The 23207-nt window shown below is 40.2% G+C and overlaps 1 protein-coding gene and 12 non-coding genes across 13 annotated transcripts; 1 reads left to right on the top strand and 12 right to left on the bottom strand.

Annotated features, from left to right (window-relative positions):
* Positions 1-4795, top strand: stx11a (syntaxin 11a). Its single transcript, XM_052153675.1, has 2 exons — positions 1-118; positions 3233-4795. Exon 2 carries the CDS (start codon positions 3238-3240, stop codon positions 4117-4119), a length of 882 nt encoding a protein of 293 aa, XP_052009635.1. The 5' UTR covers positions 1-118; positions 3233-3237; the 3' UTR covers positions 4120-4795.
* Positions 4796-11150: 6355 nt separating this feature from the next.
* On the bottom strand, positions 11151-11233 carry trnal-caa (transfer RNA leucine (anticodon CAA)). Its single transcript has one exon. It is a non-coding gene; the product is annotated as a tRNA-Leu (tRNA).
* A 762-nt stretch (positions 11234-11995) lies between these two features.
* trnal-uaa (transfer RNA leucine (anticodon UAA)) lies at positions 11996-12078 on the bottom strand. The gene has a single exon. It is a non-coding gene; the product is annotated as a tRNA-Leu (tRNA).
* A 1179-nt stretch (positions 12079-13257) lies between these two features.
* Positions 13258-13340, bottom strand: trnal-uaa (transfer RNA leucine (anticodon UAA)). Its single transcript has one exon. It is a non-coding gene; the product is annotated as a tRNA-Leu (tRNA).
* Positions 13341-14358: 1018 nt separating this feature from the next.
* Positions 14359-14441, bottom strand: trnal-caa (transfer RNA leucine (anticodon CAA)). Its single transcript has one exon. It is a non-coding gene; the product is annotated as a tRNA-Leu (tRNA).
* Positions 14442-15110: 669 nt separating this feature from the next.
* trnal-caa (transfer RNA leucine (anticodon CAA)) lies at positions 15111-15193 on the bottom strand. The gene has a single exon. It is a non-coding gene; the product is annotated as a tRNA-Leu (tRNA).
* A 1174-nt stretch (positions 15194-16367) lies between these two features.
* Positions 16368-16450, bottom strand: trnal-uaa (transfer RNA leucine (anticodon UAA)). Its single transcript has one exon. It is a non-coding gene; the product is annotated as a tRNA-Leu (tRNA).
* A 749-nt stretch (positions 16451-17199) lies between these two features.
* Positions 17200-17282, bottom strand: trnal-uaa (transfer RNA leucine (anticodon UAA)). Its single transcript has one exon. It is a non-coding gene; the product is annotated as a tRNA-Leu (tRNA).
* A 595-nt stretch (positions 17283-17877) lies between these two features.
* On the bottom strand, positions 17878-17960 carry trnal-uaa (transfer RNA leucine (anticodon UAA)). The gene has a single exon. It is a non-coding gene; the product is annotated as a tRNA-Leu (tRNA).
* Positions 17961-18709: 749 nt separating this feature from the next.
* On the bottom strand, positions 18710-18792 carry trnal-caa (transfer RNA leucine (anticodon CAA)). Its single transcript has one exon. It is a non-coding gene; the product is annotated as a tRNA-Leu (tRNA).
* A 1365-nt stretch (positions 18793-20157) lies between these two features.
* On the bottom strand, positions 20158-20240 carry trnal-uaa (transfer RNA leucine (anticodon UAA)). The gene has a single exon. It is a non-coding gene; the product is annotated as a tRNA-Leu (tRNA).
* A 1487-nt stretch (positions 20241-21727) lies between these two features.
* Positions 21728-21810, bottom strand: trnal-caa (transfer RNA leucine (anticodon CAA)). The gene has a single exon. It is a non-coding gene; the product is annotated as a tRNA-Leu (tRNA).
* A 1176-nt stretch (positions 21811-22986) lies between these two features.
* Positions 22987-23069, bottom strand: trnal-uaa (transfer RNA leucine (anticodon UAA)). Its single transcript has one exon. It is a non-coding gene; the product is annotated as a tRNA-Leu (tRNA).
* Positions 23070-23207: the final 138 nt, after the last annotated feature.

Genomic DNA, 23207 nt, shown 5'->3' with positions numbered 1-23207 from the left:
TCGATTGCAACGTTATTTCCTGTAATGATGATGTGAGATGAGATGGTGCGTGTGTGGTTGTATTTGGAAACGATTAAACTTGTGTTTATCTCGAGTGGTCAAAGGGGCATGAAATAGGGTAATGTAACAGTTTATTTCTTGTTTTATTATTTATTCCAAAATTCACTCAAATGTGATTTACTTAATAAGTGTCGGAAAGTTTGGACTTGTGCAAAGTAAATTCAAGACTTCGTGATAAAATCGGTATTTAACTACACACTCAACTTTATGTCGACAAAGTCTCTTTGTTTTGCCTTTTTGTTTGGTCGTGATTCATAGGCTTGAATTCTATTTGATGTGTCGAGGAAGCCGACTTAGACACGCTTTGTTATTTTATATAATATCAACTTTAATTAGCGCATTAACATTGTTTACAGTGAATCAATGCCGATATTTTATTCGCTGTACTTCCTTTTAAAGTTAAATGTAATGTTTACATTAAAATAATTAATTGGTGCACAGTGTTGACCTTACATCCGGCATAAACTGGACGATCTATTGTTCTATTCAATTGTGTTTCCATTGCTTGAGTGTTGTATTTTCATAATTATACAACATGGTGTTTACCCCAGGATTTTAGGTACGAGCTCTTAAAGTCACATTTGCTGTTAGTGGTACCTCGTGGTGTTTAACAGTAGAGCAAAGGGAAGTTCCACACCCTTTTATTCACTCTTGTGAGTTGAATTGATGGGAAATGTGCAGCATCATGTTTTATTTTAGATTTCTCCACTTGAATTGCTCATGGCAAGTCTTCATTTGTACCAGAAGTTAGGTAAAAAAATGTGAGCCAACTCACCATTAAACACACACACACACACACACATATATATATATATATATATACACACACATATGGTGGCAAAAAGTTTGGAATAATGTACATATTTTGATCTTATGGAAAGAAATTGGTACTTTTATTCACCAAAGTGGCATTCAACTGATCACAATGTATAGTCAGGACATTAATAATGTGAAAAATATCTATTACAATCTATTTGCAATTCTTCCCATAAGGCCTCCTGAGTGTTCTCTTTACGGTTGTACATGAAACTGGAGTTTAGCGGGTAGAATTCAATGAAGCTGTCAGCGGAGGACATGTGAGGCGTCTATTTCTCAAACTAGAGACTGTGATGTACTTATCCTCTTGTTTAGTTGAACATCTGGTCTTCCACATCTCTTTCTGTCCTTGTTAGAGCCAGTTGTGCTTTGTCTTTGAAGACTGTAATGTCTTTGTATAAATCTTCAGTTTTTTGGCAATTTCAAGCATTGTATCACATTCATTCCTCAAAAAAATGATTGACTGATGAGTTTTTAGAGAAAGCTGTTTATTTTTTGCCATTTTTGACCTAATACCTTAAGACACGCAGTCTGTTGCATACTGTGGCAACTCAAACACAAAGACAATGTTAATCTTCATTTAATGAACCAAATATCTTTCAGCTGTGTTTGATATAATGGGAAGGGATTTTGTAGGACCAAATTAGCAATTTACCATGATTCCTCAAGGGTAAGGTGTACCCTTCACTCCAGATGGCTGCTGGAATTGGGCCTGTCTAGATTTGATAAAAAATTACTTTTTTAAAATAGTGATGGTGCTGTTTTTTTTACATCAGTAATGTCCTGACTATACTTTGTGATCAATTGAATGCAACTTGAAACTGTACATTATTCTAAACTTTTGACTGCCAGTGTGTGTGTGTGTGTATATATATATATATTATACACAGATCAGCCACAACATCAAAACCACCTGCCTAATATTGTGTACGTCCCCCTCGTGCCACCAAAACAGCTCTGACCCTTCAAGGCATTGACTCCACAAGACCTCTGAAGGTGTCCTGTGGTATCTGGCACCAAGATGTTAGTAGCAGATCCTCCACAGATTGTTGGTCCAGCACATCCCATAAATGCTCAATCGGATTAAGATCTGGTGAATTTGGAGGCAAAGTCAACACCTTTAACACTTTGTCATGTTACATTCCTGAACAATTTTTGCCGTGTGGCAGGGTGCATGATCCTGCTGAAAGAGGCCACTACCATCGGGGAATACTGTTTGCATAAAGCGGTGTACGTGGTCTGCAACAATCTTTAGAGAGGTGGTACGTGTCAAAGTAACATCCACATGAATGCCAGGACCCAAGGTTTCCCAGCAGAACATTGCCCAGAGCATCACACTGCCTCCATCGGCCTGCCTTCTTCCCATTGTGCATCCTTCTGCCATCTCTTCCCCAGATAAATGACGCACACGCACCCGGCCGTCCATGTGATCTAAAAGAAAACATGATTCATCAGTCCAAGCCACCTTCTTCCATGGCTCCATGGTCCAGTTTTGATGCTCACATGCCCATTGTAGGCACTTTCGGCAGTGGACAGGGGTCAACATGGGCACTCTGACACTTCTGCGGCTTCATAGCCCCATACGCAGCAAGCTGCAATGCACTTTGTGTTCTGACACCTTTATCATGGCCAGCATTACGTTTTTCAGTACTTTGTGCTACTGTAGCTCTTCTTCGGGATCGGACCAGATGGGTTAGCCTTCATTCCCCAAGCCACCAATGAGCCTTGTGCGCCCATGACCCTGTCGCTGGTCCACTGGTTGTCCTTCTTTTGACCACTTTCGGAAGGTACTAACCACTGCATACCAGGAACACCCCACAAGACCTGCCGTTTTGGAGATGCTTTGACTCAGTCGTCTAGCCATCACAATTTGACCCTTGTCAGGGTTGCTCAGATCCTTACGTTTGCACATTTTTCCTTCATCCAACACATGAAATTCAAGAACTGACTTACTGCCAAATCCTTTTTTGTGATCTAATGAAAGTGATTGGTGACTTAAATATAGGGCTGGGTGATAATAAATATTCACAATATAATTACGATGATTGGTTTTTCTGGGGGTACAGAATTGAGCAATATCATTAATATCGTGATCATGATTTTAATGCGCTTTATGTTTGGCCACAAGTTTTCCTGAAGAGCGTATCATAAGACTAATTTCGCAATTCTTTAAGGCTGCACAGTTCAGTAAAATTGTTGTATATTGGTGCATATAAATGAAAATGATAAAATATAATTCTTCCTCGTGTTCATTTAATGCAAAAGTGTGGAAAACATGCCTTCATTATTATTAAATAGATTGTTACAGAATCTTCATTTTTGAGTGTACTATACTTTTAATCATCCTTTTTTCCAGGAGAAATGCGGGACAGGCTTGTTGAATTGGGAGGTGTTGCCACCAAAGTCGTACAAGAGGAAGACCGAGTGGATAAAGGTGAAGACGTGGACAATGGTGTACTTGAACAGCACGTGGTGGTGTTTGAGGGCGAAGATGTCATGGATTACATCTTCAGAGAAGCCCAATCTATCCAGAAAGAAATCGCTCATCTCAGGATTGAGGTAAAGAGACTGGGCAAACAAAACACTCGCTTTCTCACCTCCGTCAGACGCATCAGCAGCATCAAACGTGACTCTAACACGATTGCAAAGAGCATCAAAACAAAAGGGGAGAACCTGTATGCTCGCATACAGAAGATGGATGCACTTTGTAAAGAGTTGGAGGAGAAAAATGGACCGCAATCGGCTTTGGTCCGTATGATACGCTGCCAGTTTGTCTCAATAACGGGCTCGTTTCACGAGGCTATGAACGAATACAACAAGGCCGAAATGGCGCAGAGGGACAACTGCAAGACTCGTATCCAAAGGCAAGCGGAAATCATGGGTAAAGAGGTGACTGGAGATCAAATTGAAGAAATGATTGAGACTGGCAAGTGGAATGTCTTCGCAGGCGACTTGCTCACGGACGGGCGAACCGCTCGCTCAGCGCTCAATGAGATCGAGAATCGCCACAAGGAGCTTCTGGAGTTGGAGAGTCGCATCCGAGACATCCATGATCTGTTTTTCCAGTTGGCTTTGCTGGTGGAGGAGCAGGGGCCCATGGTGGACAACATTGAGGCTAATGTGTGTGCCACCGAGGACTATGTGGCCAAAGCGACTACGCAAATAAAGAAGGCTGTGATATACAAGAAGAAAAATCCTTGTCGTCAGCTGTTCTGTTGCTGTTTTCCATGTTGCAATAAGTGATTTCAGTGTTCATGTTGAGCTTTTTAATTTCGCATTCGTTTACAAAAGCCATAGCATATTAATTAAATGAGAAACAACCTTGTGCAATTTACCTTCATGCGTGTGAAGCATCATTCTTGTATTAAAGGGATAGGTTACCCAAAAATGAACATTCTGCCATTATTTACTCCCTCATGGAGCACAAAAGAAGATTTTAGGCACAATGTTAGCATCGTCACCATTCACTTCTATTGCATTTCATTCCATACAATAAAAGTAAATGGTGACTGAGGCTAAGATTTAGTCTAAAATCTCTATTAGTGCTCCATGGGAGGTTTGGGTCAACATGCGATAGAATATTGGTTTTTGTGCAAACTGTATCTTTTATGTTAATCTGTATTCTCATTTGCTATAAAGAGGACATTCATAACCCATGGTGCCCTGTGCTCGATGGGTGTCACTGAAAAGTTTTGTGTCTTAACCACAGAAGCTGCAATGCAAATGAGTCAAAGTGATACTGCAATCTTGTTAATGTTTTTTTTTTTATTGCGAGTGTCAGAACATTTAGTTGATGTGTAAAAGCCATTGCAATGGACACCATAAGAGAAAAGTGTTTTACATTGCCCATGTACAGTCCTCGGGCAAGCATTATACAGAATTTATGGTTTTATTGTCTATTTTAAAGTGCTTATGAGAAGGATCTTGTGTATATTTTGTTGTATTAATTTAATAAAATATTTTTTATCTTTCACTGTTGCATTGGTATGCTTGTTTGAACACTTTATTCTGAGTAAATGGTGACAGAATTCTCTTTAAGTGTCCCTCTTAAGGATTCTATGATTAGATCATTTATTTAATACATCGTATTGCAACAGTGTAGGTTTCGTAAGACTGGAAGTTAGTTACTTCTGCAATGTGACTTGTAAAAGGTAAGCCTTTAGCTTAAAGTGGTGGTTTAAAAATACAGCCATATGATGCATTTCAACTGACACGTAGCATTTAGTGAATTAGGTTAATCTAGTACATTGGGTAATGTGGGACACCTAAACTCTGATATGTACAATTATTACTTCTTAACACACAAGTGTGTTAACATTACCGTGTTCTAGCTGGTTTAACTTGAATTCATATTTGTTTGTCTGATGTGCTGGGTGTGACAATCACGGTTGCTGTAATGTTTAAAGTGCACCAAATTTCCCAGTTAACCCCAAATTCGATGTAGAGCTGGAGGAAAGCACACTGACTGCAATATGGGATAAAAAAAAACCAAACAAACAAAAAAAACGAATTAACATTAAGTTTTGGTACCCTCTATTTCAGTCACGTTTTTCCAGACATATTCAAGTTGGTCGTAATAACGCTGAAGATATGTTACCATTTTTTACCTGTAGATGTCAGTATTGTGATTTTTATCTTCAAAGAGTCTCTTGCAGCTGTTGCATAATGCTTAGGTATCTGGAGTAAATACTTAAGATAGTGCACGATATGGAAATAAGGTTTTGTGGGTATGTAAGGAAACACTTAATCTGTACCTAGGTAGCTTATTATTTCTTTACATTATGCATTTGTTGGTTTATTTCAGAAACACTTGGAGCATCCTATTTGTTAATAACATCTAGCATCACTGCAATATTGAAATCCATTTAAAATGTGCCTGTCCCAGGACCAGGAGTGAAGTTCAAACGACTAGACATGTGTACATTGGATCTTATGTCTAATGCCTTGACCAGTCAGCCATCCTGGTGTGAATTTAAGGGCATCAGAGCAGTATAACTTGTATATGTGAACAACCCAAGTGGACTTAGACACCCCTAAAAGGACCCAAAATGCGAACCATACTCAGGAGATGGTCAGAGCAGGGTTCGTTTGTGGGCCCTTTTGTGGTTCCATTGATTTTTGCGACGTGAAAGTGAAGAAGTACCAGCAGGGCCATGACAAGGTATTCTGGGGCCCCCCTGACTGTATATTCGTCAGGGCACCTTTCCTATTAATAAAATAGAGTTTAGAATTTGTTGTGGGGCCCCCTGGACCTGTGGGCCCCTAGAATCATTACCACCTTTCACCCCACTAGCTACGGCCCAGGGTACCAGTCCGCTTAGCATTTTATGACATAAGTACCTAGTGGCTTGTCACAATTTACTGTCCACATATGGGAATTTTAAGCGAATATAGATATATCATGATTAACATGACGTGTTTTTGTGTCTCATTTTCCATTCATGTTGTATTATTTGATCACCTAAAATGAATGGGCCGGCCACATTCAGAGCAGAACAGCGCCTTAAAGGTGCTCTAAAGTAATTCTAATCCAATAAACTTTTTGTCAAATTATGCAAATGTCTCCTCACAGTCTGCTAGCTGTCTGTTCTGTGAGTGGGCTGAAAAAAACCTGGCTCTGTAAATGGAACATAAACAAAGTGGATCAGACCGATCCACACAACAATACTCCAGCCAATTAGCAACATGGGGTGGTTCTTGCACGTGCACAGGATGGGGGTGGGGGCACAGCAAGAGGGAGGGAAATTCATTAGAAGAGCAACGGCAAATCTGGCTGATGCAAACTTTCTAAATTCCAATGAGGACAAATGTGTCTGCTGAATCTTAAGTCCAACGGCTTAACTACTATAAAAGTGTGTAAAAACCCTTTTTTCCTTAACGGGGTGTCTTAGTACTACATTGAGAAATTGGTTTTATTTTTATATATTAAATTTTTTTTATGAGAAGTAGCGTAATTGCAATCTGTTTTTGAGACACTACCAATAGTGGGGTTTGAACCAACTAAGACGTGTCGATTGGATCACCTTAACCACAATGTCAATTATTTTTTTGTTTTGACCGTTCTATTGCTGTATTTCCAATTGCAACTTACTGTAGATAATGTTTACAGTATGCTGCAGTCAATTTTGTTGTTTTTACAGTATTATTGCTGTAATTTCCACTGTGCCTTACTGTAGAAACTGTTTACAGTATGCTGCAGTCAATTTTGTTGTTTTTACAGTATTATTGCTGTAATTTCCACTGTGCCTTACTGTAGAAACTGTTTACAGTATGTTAATGTCAGACTGAGCTGTAATCTTTAGGAAAAAATATGCAGGAAATTATTTACAGTAATTTACTGTTTTAAACTGCATGAGAACTGGCCCAATCTCAGACCTGGACATACACAATTTAGAGAGGAACTTTTTGGTATTATTCAGTGATCTGTTATCAAAATGACGAAACCTAGGAGATGTCTTCTTTCCATTTGATTTACTCATCCAAAAAAAAAAATGTATGGGAATGCACCTGTCAACCTATGAAAGTTAAGCCTGTACTTGACTCCTCATCACTTCAGCCTTTTGCAAAATAACACATTGAACAAAACATCTTTTACCAGTTTATAATAATGTTTTCAAACATTCATCATTTGACAATGAAGATCTGCACAGTCATTTTTGACAAGTATCTTTGTAACGATAAAGTTTACATTCTCAAACAAGTCTAGATACTTGCATTAGTTAAAATAACTGCCGTTCTGTTTAGTATTGAAGTAAGTAATTGAAGTAAGTAATTTGAAGTACTAAGTAACCTTGTCTGTGAACAAAGGTTGTTGTATTTTCAATGGTCCAACATGCTCAACTTGCAGAACCAATCGAACACTTCACTGTCAGGCATGCATGGTGATAACAGTACAATCTATCGTCTCATAAAACAGCGCTCTCTAGTGGACACAACATACCAACCACCCCCCACCCCCCTGCTGCTCTCTAAACATGAAAGGTAGCAACAAAGTCTTTTAAGTGGGACCAGGTGCGAACCGGTCATGGGGAAAAAAAGAGTCTGGACTTGAAGCTGATAGTCACGGGAACCCTGGGAGCAGGGGAATTACAAGGCAAAGGAAGGTCGAGGTCTTGCCTGCCAACCTGGGGCATTGGGGTTTCCCATTCCAATGAGAGAATGGTACAAGTCATGTACCTGCTGCTTTGAGGGGAAACTAGAAGTGGCGATGGCACTTTTCAGAAGCGGCTAGAGTGCCATCGGGTACCATTGTCCAGGAGATAGGATACTCTTATGGGAGGGGACCAGAATAAGGCCATTTTTTTGCTCCTGTGGGTCCTGCAGACTCTCACCCTGTCCTCGACAGCATTGTCGGGCGCTTTGGCACGTTTGAGTCTGTTGAACCGCTGTTTCATCTGCTGCTGCTGGCGAGTGACAGAGGCCCGGTCTTATGGGAGGGGACCAGAATAAGGCCATTTTTTTGCTCCTGTGGGTCCTGCAGACTCTCACCCTGTCCTCGACAGCATTGTCGGGCGCTTTGGCACGTTTGAGTCTGTTGAACCGCTGTTTCATCTGCTGCTGCTGGCGAGTGACAGAGGCCCGGTAGTGTAGCTAGGTGAGGTGAATGGCTTGTTTGAAAGAGCACCCTTGGGACAGGTGTGCTCTAAGGCAGTTTTTAGGGACTGGTGGAAGCGTTCCACACCACCATTGGCCTGGGGGTGATAAAGGGCAGTGCAGATGTGTTGGATACCCTTACTCTCCAGGTAAGATGTGATGTCACCCAAAACTAACTGAGAGCCATTGTCTGTTGTGATGGTTTGTGGGAGGCCCCAATGAGATGAACAGTGAGTCCAAAAAGTCTACAATGACTTGGGAGGTGACAGAGCTGGTGGTAGTCAATTCAGACCATTTGGAGTGCGTGCATTACCACCAGGTATCGCTGGTTGTGACGATAGACGATATGAATTTCACTGAAGATAACCAGCTGCAAGAGCTGCCAGGGTAGTGAGGGCCAGGCTAGGGGCCAGAGGGGTGGGGGAGTTGAGTGACCTTTCTTTCTGCTCACAAGGAAGGCTGGGCAGTCTTTAACTAAAATTTCAATCTCCCTGTCTAGGCCCGGCCACCACACAGTCATGGCAGCACTGCTGGAGCTTCACTATGCCCAGGTGTCCCTTGTGTGCCATTGCTAACACACACGCTCGAAGGGGACCTGAGACCACAGTGCAAAGCCTGCATGCCACACAGGTGTCCTCCCTGCAGGACAGCTCGTATTTGACACGGGAGAATGCAGCTAGTCCTGACACATATGATGGCCAGCCATCTCGGAAGTAGGTACGGAGCTGCGAAACAATTCCTGTTCCTGTAATGACACGATGCCTTGCAGGGGTGTGTGTAGCAGCTGGATGACATCTGTTTCAGAGTGGCTAGTGTCCTCTGGCATGTCCTGAGCTCGGATGGAGCGAGACAAGAGGTCAGCCAAAACATTATCGTGGCCTGGGGTGAACTGTTGGCTATAGTTATACTGATGGAGGCGGTCATACCAGCGATGCTGCCTAACGCCCGTTTCACACATACTCCGTGTGCAGTGCGTATGCGGTACGTATGCGGTGCGTATACGGTACAGGAGCAGCACGCGCTATAGTGCTTTCACATATGTTGCGTTTGCAGTGCGCTACTGATCCGCAGTTTCTGTGTGCCACAAAATCAAAAATGTGTAAGGAATTTTGATTTTAAACCCAAACGTTAAATTTGAGATTGTTTAAGGCATTGAAGCAGTATGAAAATTCATTTTAATCATTGTGATTCTTTGTTTTACATGTAGTTCGAGTTGAAGAAAAGCTATCGCGCTATATCTGTTGCTAAGAAGGAGAAGAATGAGACGCATTTGTGTTCACTCTGTCTTTTTTTAGGGTAAAAAATCATATAGGATGGCATTTTGCAACTTTTGGGACTATAATCATTCTTTTTTGTTTTTCTTGACCCTGTAATTTAGTAACTGTACAACACATTAACTGAAATTATGCGTATATGATGAAATGATTACTGTTTCTTGTCAATCTATGTCTATTTTAATGAGAACAATGCGCTGCCACTTTAATTCAGTGCGGTGCAGCACAGCAAAAATAGACTCGGTGCGTAAACTATCGCTGAACTGCTGTATACGCACCGCAACTGGAATGGATCGACGGACTGCATCCGCGTGCAGTGTAAAAGCTCTAACCTGTTAACATGGGTACGGAAAAAAATACGCACCGCATACGCACTGCAAACGGAGTATGTGTGAAATGGGCGTTAATGGTCTGTGGCCTGTTCCTGTGGTTGCCAATAGTGCCACTAGGGTGCTGTGGTCTGTCCTCAGTGTGAAATGGTGGCCGTAAAGGTACAGGTGCCATCTTTCACAAGCCCAAACATACACTAGTGCTTCAAACGAGGGCAGTGTTTTCGTTCAGTAATGAACAGTCAATGTATGTGACCCCAGTATTTCAATTTTGAAATTGCCATAGCTGCAAAGGGCTGTAGAGGGCATGGTTAGGGGAAACACTTTAAAAACCTGTCTATAGGTGTCATTTTTGATGTTGATGAGAAGTGGAGTAATTGCAGGTGTTATATAGTAACTTAGTAGCAAATCATTCAAAACTTCTGAGACACTAACAAGAGTGGGGTTTGAACCCACAAGGACATGTGTCCATTGGATCTTAAGTCCAACAGCTGAACTACTCAGGCACTGAAAAGTAGGTGAGACCCCTTTGTTTCTGAACAGTATGGCTTCGTACTAGAGAGAATGTTTCTCACTAGGGTGCCTTTGTATTAAATTGAGATGGTAGTAATATTTTGTTGATGAGAAGTAGCATAACTGCAAATCGTTTCCACTTTTGTGTCACTACCAAGAGTAGGGTTGGCACCTACAAAGATATGTGTTCTTTGGATTCTAATTCCAAGACCATAAGCACCCAGCTATCCTGGCCATCAAAAGGCACTGCAGACTCCTTTTTCTTAACAGGGTATTTTAGTGCCACCTTGAGAAATAGTATGTTTGATGACCACATTAACATGAAGTTGCATAAAAGCAATCCATTTATTTCTAGTTAGACATTACAAGGAGAGGGATTGAAGACCAACGGCTGAACAACTCAGGCACTGAAAAGTAGGTGAGACCCTTTTGTTTCTGAACAGTTTGGCTTCGTACTAGAGAGAATGTTTCATTTTTGATGTTGATGAGAAGTGGAGTAATTGCAGGTGTTTTTATGTTATTCAGAAGTAGCTTAAGGGGAAATCATTCAAAACTTCAGAGACACTACCAGGAGTGGGGTTTGAACCCACGAGAACATGTGTCCATTGGATCTTGAGTCCAACGCCTTAACCACTCGGCCATCCTGGTGGATTTTAAGAGTTCCAGAAACCATTTTTAATTAGCAGGGTGCCTTTGCGTCACTTTGAGAAAGACTTTTTTTTTAACCACATTTACCATTGTTACTGTGAAAAAGCATCATTAAACTCCATTTTAATCTAGTTAGACAATACATGGAGAGGGATCCAAACTCATGAGGACGAACATCTATTGGATCTTAAGTCCAACAGTTGAACTACTCGGCCATCGAAAAAATATCATACCACTTTGTTTCTCACTAGGGTGCCATTGTATTACATTGAGATGGTAGTATTATTTTGTTTGATGAGAAGTAGCATAACTGCAAATCGTTTCCACTTTTTTGTCACTACCAAGAGTAGGGTTTGGACCAACAAAGATATGTGTTCTTTGGATTCTAATTGCAAGACCATAAGCACCCAGCTATCCTGGCCATCAAAAGGCACTGCAGACTCCTTTTTCTTAACAGGGTATTTTAGTGCCACTTTGAGAAATAGTATGTTTGATGACCACATTAACCACCATTACTGTGAAGTTGCATAAAAGCAATCCATTTATTTCTAGTTAGACATTACAAGGAGAGGGATTGAAGACCAACGGCTGAACAACTCAGGCACTGAAAAGTAGGTGAGACCCCTTTGTTTCTGAAAAGTTTGGCTTCGTACTAGAGAGAATGTTTCATTTTTGATGTTGATGAGAAGTGGAGTAATTGCAGGTGTTTTTATGTTATTCAGAAGTAGCTTAAGGGGAAATCATTCAAAAGTTCTGAGACACTACCAGGAGTGGGGTTTGAACCCACGAGGACATGTGTCCATTGGATCTTAAGTCCAACGCCTTAACCACTCGGCCATCCTGGTGGATTTTAAGAGTTCCAGGAACCTTTTTTAATTATCAGGGTGCCTTTGCGTCACTTTGAGAAAGATTTTTTTTTTAACCACATTTACCATTGTTACTGTGAAAAAGCATCATTAAACTCCATTTTAATCTAGTGAGACACTACCTGGAGAGGGATCCAAACTCACGAGGACGAACATCCATTGGATCTTAAGTCCAACAGTTGAACTACTCGGCCATCAAAAAAATATCAAACCACTTTGTTTCTCACTAGGGTGCCATTGATTACATTGAGATGGTAGTATTATTTTGTTGATGAGAAGTAGCATAACTGCAAATCGTTTCCACTTTTTTGTCACTACCAAGAGTAGGGTTTGCACCCACAAAGATATGTGTTCTTTGGACTCTAATTCTAAGAACATAAGCACCCAGCTATCCTGGCCATCAAAAGGCACTGCAGACTCCTTTTTCTTAACAGGGTATTTTAGTGCCACTTTGAGAAATAGTATGATGTTGATTGTCCAACGCCTTAACCACTCGGTCATCCTGGTGGATTTTAAGAGTTCCAGGAACCTTTTTTTTTTAACCTTTTTTTTTTTTCAACTGTTGGACTTAACATCCATTGGATCTTAAGTCCAATAGTTGAACTACTCGGCCATCGAAAAAATATCAAACTGCTTTGTTTCTCACTAGGGTGCCATTGATTACATTGAGATGGTAGTATTATTTTGTTGATGAGAAGTAGCATAACTGCAAATCGTTTCCACTTTTTTGTCACTACCAAGAGTAGGGTTTGCACCAACAAAGATATGTGTTCTTTGGATTCTAATTCCAAGAACATAAGCACCCAGCTATCCTGGCCATCAAAAGGCACTGCAGACTCCTTTTTCTTAACAGGGTATTTTAGTGCCACTTTGAGAAATAGTATGTTTGATGACCACATTAACCACCATTACTGTGAAGTAGCATAAAAGCAATCCATTTATTTCTAGTTAGACATTACAAGGAGAGGGATTGAAGACCAACGGCTGAACAACTCAGGCACTGAAAAGTAGGTGAGACCCCTTTGTTTCTGAACAGTTTGGCTTCGTACTAGAGAGAAAGTTTCATTTTTGATGTTGATGAGAAGTGGAGTAATTGCAGGTGTTTTTATGTTATTCAGAAGTAGCTTAAGAGCAAATCATTCAAAAGTTCTGAGACACTACCAGGAGTGGGGTTTGAACCCACGAGGACATGTGTCCATTGGATCTTAAGTCCAACGCCTTAACCACTCGGCCATCCTGGTGGATTTTAAGAGTTCCAGGAACCTTTTTTAATTAGCAGGGTGCCTTTGCGTCACTTTGAGAAAGATTTTTTTTTTAACCACATTTACCATTGTTACTGTGAAAAAGCATCATTAAACTCCATTTTAATCTAGTGAGACACTACATGGAGAGGGATCCAAACTCATGAGGACGAACATCCATTGGATCTTAAGTCCAACAGTTGAACTACTCAGCCATCAAAAAATATCAAACCGCTTTGTTTCTCACTAGGGTGCCATTGTATTACATTGAGATGGTAGTATTATTTTGTTTGATGAGAAGTAGCATAACTGCAAATCGTTTCCACTTTTTTGTCACTACCAAGAGTAGGGTTTGCACCCACAAAGGTATGTGTTCTTTGGATTCTAATTCCAAGACCATAAGCACCCAGCTATCCTGGCCATCAAAAGGCACTGCAGACTCCTTTTTCTTAACAGGGTATTTTAGTGCCACTTTGAGAAATAGTATGATGTTGATTGTCCAACGCCTTAACCACTCGGCCATCCTGGTGGATTTTAAGAGTTCCAGGAACCTTTTTTTTTTTAACCTTTTTTTTTCAACTGTTGGACTTAACATCCATTGGATCTTAAGTCCAACTGTTGAACTACTCGGCCATCGAAAAAATATCAAACCGCTTTGTTTCTCACTAGGGTGCCATTGATTACATTGAGATGGTAGTATTATTTTGTTGATGAGAAGTAGCATAACTGCAAATCGTTTCCACTTTTTTGTCACTACCAAGAGTAGGGTTTGCACCCACAAAGATATGTGTTCTTTGGATTCTAATTCCAAGAACATAAGCACCCAGCTATCCTGGCCATCAAAAGGCTCAGGCACTGAAAAGTAGGTGAGTACCCTTTTGTATTCTGAAACAGTTCGGCTTCAGTACTAGAGAGAAAGTTTCATTTTTGATGTTGACTGAGAAGTGGAGTAATTGCAGGTGTTTTTATGTTATTCAGAAGTAGCTTAAGGGCAAATCATTCATAACTTCAGAGACACTACCAGGAGTGGGGTTTGAACCCACGAGGACATGTGTCCATTGGATCTTGAGTCCAACACCTTAACCACTCGGCCATCCTGGTGGATTTTAAGAGTTCCAGGAACCATTTTTAATTAGCAGGGTGCCTTTGCGTCGCTTTGAGAAAGACTTTTTTTTTAACCACATTTACCATTGTTACTGTGAAAAAGCATAATTAATCACTAAAAGAAACAAAAAAACCTAGTAATTTGTTTCTCACTAGGGTGCCATTGTATTACATTGAGATGGTAGTATTATTTTGTTGATGAGAAGTAGCATAACTGCAAATCGTTTCCACTTTTTTGTCACTACCAAGAGTAGGGTTTGCACCAACAAAGATATGTGTTCTTTGGATTCTAATTCCAAGAACATAAGCACCCAGCTATCCTAGCCATCAAAAGGCACTGCAGACTCCTTTTTCTTAACAGGGTATTTTAGTGCCACTTTGAGAAATAGTATGTTTGATGACCACATTAACCACCATTACTGTGAAGTAGCATAAAAGCAATCCATTTATTTCTAGTTAGACATTACAAGGAGAGGGATTGAAGACCAACGGCTGAACAACTCAGGCACTGAAAAGTAGGTGACACCCCTTTGTTTCTGGACAGTTTGGCTTCGTACTAGAGAGAATGTTTCATTTTTGATGTTGATGAGAAGTGGAGTAATTGCAGGTGTTTTTAGGTTATTCAGAAGTAGCTTAAGGGGAAATCATTCAGAACTTCAGAGACACTACCAGGAGTGGGGTTTGAACCCACGAGAACATGTGTCCATTGGATCTTGAGTCCAACGCCTTAACCACTCGGCCATCCTGGTGGATTTTAAGAGTTCCAGGAACCATTTTTAATTAGCAGGGTGCCTTTGCGTCGCTTTGAGAAAGACTTTTTTTAACCACATTTACCATTGTTACTGTGAAAAGCATCATTAAACTCCATTTTAATCTAGTGAGACACTACATGGAGAGGGATCCAAACTCATGAGGACGAACATCCATTGGATCTTAAGTCCAACAGTTGAACTACTCGGCCATCGAAAAAATATCAAACCGCTTTGTTTCTCACTAGGGTGCCATTGTATTACATTGAGATGGTAGTATTATTTTGTTGATGAGAAGTAGCATAACTGCAAATCGTTTCCACTTTTTGTCACTACCAAGAGTAGGGTTTGCACCCACAAAGATATGTGTTCTTTGGATTCTAATTCCAAGAACATAAGCACCCAGCTATCCTGGCCATCAAAAGGCACTGCAGACTCCTTTTTCTTAACAGGGTATTTTAGTGCCACTTTGAGAAATAGTATGATGTTGATTGTCCAACGCCTTAACCACTCGGTCATCCTGGTGGATTTTAAGAGTTCCAGGAACCTTTTTTTTTAACCTTTTTTTTTTTCAACTGTTGGACTTAACATCCATTGGATCTTAAGTCCAATAGTTGAACTACTCGGCCATCGAAAAAATATCAAACTGCTTTGTTTCTCACTAGGGTGCCATTGATTACATTGAGATGGTAGTATTATTTTGCTGATGAGAAGTAGCATAACTGCAAATCGTTTCCACTTTTTTGTCACTACCAAGAGTAGGGTTTGCACCAACAAAGATATGTGTTCTTTGGATTCTAATTCCAAGACCATAAGCACCCAGCTATCCTGGCCATCAAAAGGCACTGCAGACTCCTTTTTCTTAACAGGGTATTTTAGTGCCACTTTGAGAAATAGTATGTTTGATGACCACATTAACCACCATTACTGTGAAGTAGCATAAAAGCAATCCATTTATTTCTAGTTAGACATTACAAGGAGAGGGATTGAAGACCAACGGCTGAACAACTCAGGCACTGAAAAGTAGGTGAGACCCTTTTGATTCTGAAAAGTTCGGCTTCGTACTAGAGAGAATGTTTCATTTTTGATGTTGATGAGAAGTGGAGTAATTGCAGGTGTTTTTAGGTTATTCAGAAGTAGCTTAAGAGCAAATCATTCAAAACTTCTGAGACACTACCAGGAGTGGGGTTTGAACCCACGAAGACATGTGTCCATTGGATCTTAAGTCCAACGCCTTAACCACTCGGCCATCCTGGTGGATTTTAAGAGTTCCAGGAACCTTTTTAATTAGCAGGGTGCCTTTGTCACTTTGAAAGACTTTTTTTAACCACATTTACCATTGTTACTGTGAAAAGCATCATTAAACTCCATTTTAATCTAGTGAGACACTACTGGAGAGGATCAAACTCATGAGGACAACATCTATTGGATCTTAAGTCCAATAGTTGAACTACTCGGCCATCGAAAAAATATCAAACCGCTTTGTTTCTCACTAGGGTGCCATTGTATTACATTGAGATGGTAGTATTATTTTGTTGATGAGAAGTAGGATAACTGCAAATCGTTTCCACTTTTTTGTCACTACCAAGAGTAGGGTTTGCACCAACAAAGATACGTGTTCTTTGGATTCTAATTCCAAGAACATAAGCACCCAGCTATCCTGGCCATCAAAAGGCACTGCAGACTCCTTTTTCTTAACAGGGTATTTTAGTGCCACTTTGAGAAATAGTATGTTTGATGACCACATTAACCACCATTACTGTGAAGTAGCATAAAAGCAATCCATTTATTTCTAGTTAGACATTACAAGGAGAGGGATTGAAGACCAACGGCTGAACAACTCAGGCACTGAAAAGTAGGTGAGACCCCTTTGTTTCTGAAAAGTTTGGCTTCGTACTAGAGAGAAAGTTTCATTTTTGATGTTGATGAGAAGTGGAGTAATTGCAGGTGTTTTTATGTTATTCAGAAGTAGCTTAAGGGGAAATCATTCAAAACTTCAGAGACACTACCAGGAGTGGGGTTTGAACCGACAAAAACATGTGTCCATTGGATCTTAAGTCCAACGCCTTAACCACTCGGCCATCCTGGTGGCTATTAAGAGTTCCAGGAACCTTTTTTAATTAGCAGGGTGCCTTTGCGTCACTTTGAGAAAGATTTTTTTTTAACCACATTTACCATTGTTACTGTGAAAAAGCATCATTAAACTCCATTTTAATCTAGTGAGACACTACATGGAGAGGGATCCAAACTCACGAGGACGAACATCCATTGGATCTTAGGTCCAACAGTTGAACTACTCAGCCATCAAAAAAACATCAAACCGCTTTGTTTCTCACTAGGGTGCCATTGTATTACATTGAGATGGTAGTATTATTTTGTTGATGAGAAGTAGCATAACTGCAAATCGTTTCCACTTTTTTGTCACTACCAAGAGTAGGGTTTGCACCCACAAAGATATGTGTTCTTTGGATTCTAATTCCAAGACCATAAGCACCCAGCTATCCTGGCCATCAAAAGGCTCAGGCACTGAAAAGTAGGTGAGACTCTTTTGTTTCTGAACAGTTTGGCTTCGTACTAGAGAGAATGTTTCATTTTTGATGTTGATGAGAAGTGGAGTAATTGCAGGTGTTTTTATGTTATTCAGAAGTAGCTTAAGAGCAAATCATTCAAAACTTCTGGAAAACTACCAGGAGTGGGGTTTGAACCCACGAGGACATGTGTCCATTGGATCTTAAGTCCAACGCCTTAACCACTCGGCCATCCTGGTGGATTTTAAGAGTTCCAGGAACCTTTTTTAATTAGCAGGGTACCTTTGCGTCACTTTGAGAAAGATTTTTTTTTTAACCACATTTACCATTGTTACTGTGAAAAAGCATCATTAAACTCCATTTTAATCTAGTGAGACACTACCTGGAGAGGGATCCAAACTCATGAGGACGAACATCCATTGGATCTTAAGTCCAACAGTTGAACTACTCTGCCATCAAAAAAATATCATACCGCTTTGTTTCTCACTAGGGTGCCATTGTATTACATTGAGATGGTAGTAGTATTGATTGATGATAGTAGCATAACTGCAATCGTTAACCACTTTTGGTCACTACCAAGAGTAGGGTTTAGCAGTTCACAGGATACGTGTTCTTTGATTTGATCAAGAACATAAGCATTAACTATGCTGGCCATCAGAAGTAGCATAACTGCAGACTCCTTTTCTCAACGGGTATTTTAGTGCCACTACTAAGAGTAGTGTGTTTGATGACCCACAACCACGATTACTGTGAGTTCATTTAGGCATTCTAATTTCCAGTTAGACCATAAGCACCCAGCGATCCTGAAGACCATCAACAAGGCTCAGGCACTGAAAAGTAGGTGAGACCCCTTTGTTTCTGAAAAGTTTGGCTTCGTACTAGAGAGAATGTTTCATTTTTGATGTTGATGAGAAGTGGAGTAATTGCAGGTGTTTTTATGTTATTCAGAAGTAGCTTAAGAGCAAATCATTCAAATGTTCTGAGACACTACCAGGAGTGGGGTTTGAACCCACGAGAACATGTGTCCATTGGATCTTGAGTCCAACGCCTTAACCACTCGGCCATCCTGGTGGATTTTAAGAGTTCCAGGAACGATTTTTAATTAGCAGGGTGCCTTTGCGTCGCTTTGAGAAAGACTTTTTTTTTAACCACATTTACCATTGTTACTGTGAAAAAGCATCATTAAACTCCATTTTAATCTAGTTAGACAATACATGGAGAGGGATCCAAACTCATGAGTTTCCCATCAAACTCAAGATCCCATGTGTCCATTGGATCTTGAGTCCAACGCCTTAACCACTCGGCCATCCTGGTGGATTTTAAGAGTTCCAGGAACCATTTTTAATTAGCAGGGTGCCTTTGCGTCGCTTTGTGTGTCCATTGGATCTTGAGTCCAACGCCTTAACCACTCGGCCATCCTGGTGGATTTTAAGAGTTCCAGGAACCATTTTTAATTAGCAGGGTGCCTTTGCGTCGCTTTGAGAAAGACTTTTTTTTTAACCACATTTACCATTGTTACTGTGAAAAAGCATCATTAAACTCCATTTTAATCTAGTTAGACAATACATGGAGAGGGATCCAAACTCATGAGGACGAACATCCATTGGATCTTAAGTCCAACAGTTGAACTACTCTGCCATCGAAAAAATATCAAACCGCTTTGTTTCTCACTAGGGTGCCATTGTATTACATTGAGATGGTAGTATTATTTTGTTGATGAGAAGTAGCATAACTGCAAATCGTTTCCACTTTTTTGTCACTACCAAGAGTAGGGTTTGCACCCACAAAGATATGTGTTCTTTGGATTCTAATTACAAGAACATAAGCACCCAGCTATCCTGGCCATCAAAAGGCACTGCAGACTCCTTTTTCTTAACAGGGTATTTTAGTGCCACTTTGAGAAATAGTATGATGTTGATTGTCCAACGCCTTAACCACTCGGTCATCCTGGTGGATTTTAAGAGTTCCAGGAACCTTTTTTTTTGTAACCTTTTTTTTTCAACTGTTGGACTTAACATCCATTGGATCTTAAGTCCAACTGTTGAACTACTCGGCCATCGAAAAAATATCAAACCGCTTTGTTTCTCACTAGGGTGCCATTGATTACATTGAGATGGTAGTATTATTTTGTTGATGAGAAGTAGCATAACTGCAAATCGTTTCCACTTTATTGTCACTACCAAGAGTAGGGTTTGCACCCACAAAGATATGTGTTCTTTGGATTCTAATTCCAAAAACATAAGCACCCAGCTATCCTGGCCATCAAAAGGCTCAGGCACTGAAAAGTAGGTGAGACCCCTTTGTTTCTGAAAAGTTCGGCTTCGTACTAGAGAGAATGTTTCATTTTTGATGTTGACGAGAAGTGGAGTAATTGCAGGTGTTTTTATGTTATTCAGAAGTAGCTTAAGGGGAAATCATTCAAAACATCAGAGACACTACCAGGAGTGGGGTTTGAACACACGAGGACATGTGTCCATTGGATCTTAAGTCCAACGCCTTAACCACTCGGCCATCCTTGTGGATTTTCAGAGTTCCAGGAACCTTTTTTAATTAGCAGGGTGCCTTTGAGAAATACTTTTCTTTTTAACCACATTTACCATTGTTACTGTGAAAAAGCATCATTAAACTCCATTTTAATCTAGTTAGACAATACATGGAGAGGGATCCAAACTCATGAGGACGAACATCTATTGGATCTTAAGTCCAACAGCTGAACTACTCGGCCATCGAAAAAATATCATACCGCTTTGTTTCTCACTAGGGTGCCATTGTATTACATTGAGATGGTAGTATTATTTTGTTTGATGAGAAGTAGCATAACTGCAAATCGTTTCCACTTTTTTGTCACTACCAAGAGTAGGGTTTGCACCTACAAAGATATGTGTTCTTTGGATTCTAATTCCAAGAACATAAGCACCCAGCTATCCTGGCCATCAAAAGGCAATGCAGACTCCTTTTTCTTAACAGGGTATTTTAGTGCCACTTTTAGAAATAGTATGTTTGATGACCACATTAACCACCATTACTGTGAAGTAGCATAAAAGCAATCCATTTATTTCTAGTTAGACATTACAAGGAGAGGGATTGAAGACCAACGGCTGAACAACTCAGGCACTGAAAAGTAGGTGAGACCCCTTTGTTTCTGAAAAGTTTGGCTTCGTACTAGAGAAAATGTTTCATGTTTCATTTTTGATGTTGATTAGAAGTGGAGTAATTGCAGGTGTTTTTATGTTATTCAGAAGTAGCTTAAGGGGAAATCATTCAAAAGTTCTGAGACACTACCAAGGTTTGAACCCACGAGGACACGTATCCATTGGATCTTAAGTCCAACGCCTTAACCACTCGGCCATCCTTGTGGATTTTAAGAGTTCCAGGAACCTTTTTTAATTAGCAGGGTGCCTTTGCGTCACTTTGAGAAAGACTTTTTTTTTAACCACATTTACCATTGTTACTGTGAAAAAGCATCATTAAACTCCATTTTAATCTAGTGAGACACTACCTGGAGAGGGATCCAAACTCATGAGGACGAACATCCATTGGATCTTAAGTCCAACAGTTGAACTACTCGGCCATCAAAAAAATATCAAACCGCTTTGTTTCTCACTAGGGTGCCATTGATTACATTGAGATGGTAGTATTATTTTGTTGATGAAAAGTAGCATAACTGCAAATCGTTTCCACTTTTTTGTCACTACCAAGAGTAGGGTTTGCACCCACAAAGATATGTGTTCTTTGGACTCTAATTCTAAGAACATAAGCACCCAGCTATCCTGGCCATCAAAAGGCACTGCAGACTCCTTTTTCTTAACAGGGTATTTTAGTGCCACTTTGAGAAATAGTATGTTTGATGACCACATTAACCGCCATTACTGTGAGTAGCATAAAAGCAAAAATATCATACCGCTTTGTTTCTCACTAGGGTGCCATTGTATTACATTGAGATGGTAGTATTATTTTGTATGATGAGAAGTAGCATAACTGCAAATCGTTTCCACTTTATTGTCACTACCAGGAGTGGGGTTTGAACCCACGAGAACATGTGTCCATTGGATCTTGAGTCCAACGCCTTAACCACTCGGCCATCCTGGTGGATTTTAAGAGTTCCAGGAACCATTTTTAATTAGCAGGGTGCCTTTGCGTCGCTTTGAGAAAGACTTTTTTTTTAACCACATTTACCATTGTTACTGTGAAAAAGCATCATTAAACTCCATTTTAATCTAGTGAGACACTACATGGAGAGGGATCCAAACTCATGAGGACGAACATCTATTGGATCTTAAGTCCAACAGTTGAACTACTCGGCCATCGAAAAAATATCATACCGCTTTGTTTCTCACTAGGGTGCCATTGATTACATTGAGATGGTAGTATTATTTTGTATGATGAGAAGTAGCATAACTGCAAATCGTTTCCCCGTTTTTGTCACTACCAAGAGTAGGTTTTGCACCCACAAAGATATGTGTTCTTTGGATTCTAATTCCAAGACCATAAGCACCCAGCTATCCTGGCCATCAAAAGGCACTGCAGACTCCTTTTTCTTAACAGGGTATTTTAGTGCCACTTTGAGAAATAGTATGATGTTGATTTCCAACGCCGTAACCACTCGGTCATCCTGGTGGATTTTAAGAGTTCCAGGAACCTTTTTTTTTTAACCTTTTTTTTTTCAACTGTTGGACTTAACATCCATTGGATCTTAAGTCCAACAGTTGAACTACTCGGCCATCGAAAAAATATCAAACCGCTTTGTTTCTCACTAGGGTGCCATTGATTACATTGAGATGGTAGTATTATTTTGTTGATGAGAAGTAGCATAACTGCAAATCGTTTCCACTTTATTGTCACTACCAGGAGTAGGGTTTGCACCAACAAAGATATGTGTTCTTTGGATTCTAATTCCAAGACCATAAGCACCCAGCTATCCTGGCCATCAAAAGGCACTGCAGACTCCTTTTTCTTAACAGGGTATTTTAGTGCCACTTTGAGAAATAGTATGTTTGATGACCACATTAACCACCATTACTGTGAGTAGCATAAAAGCAATCCATTTATTTCTAGTTAGAAATTACAAGGAGAGGGATTGAAGACCAACGGCTGAACGACTCAGGCACTGAAAAGTAGGTGAGACCCCTTTGTTTCTGAACAGTTTGGCTTCGTACTAGAGAGAATGTTTCATTTATGATGTTGATGAGAAGTGGAGTAATTGCAGGTGTTTTTATGTTATTCAGAAGTATCTTAAGAGCAAATCATTCAAAACTTCTGGAAAATTACCAGGAGTGGGGTTTGAACCCACGAAGACATGTGTCGATTGGATCTTAAGTCCAACGCCTTAACCACTCGGCCATCCTGGTGGATTTTAAGAGTTCCAGGAACCTTTTTTAATTATCAGGGTGCCTTTGCATCACTTTGAGAAAGATTTTTTTTTAACCACATTTACCATTGTTACTGTGAAAAAGCATCATTAAACTCCATTTTAATCTAGTGAGACA

This window comes from Xyrauchen texanus, chromosome 22 (genome assembly GCF_025860055.1).
Source record: "Xyrauchen texanus isolate HMW12.3.18 chromosome 22, RBS_HiC_50CHRs, whole genome shotgun sequence".
NCBI lineage: Eukaryota > Metazoa > Chordata > Actinopteri > Cypriniformes > Catostomidae > Xyrauchen > Xyrauchen texanus.
The sequence above is the reverse complement of the archived record's forward strand: the minus strand, read 5'-3'. Positions and strand labels throughout refer to the sequence as shown.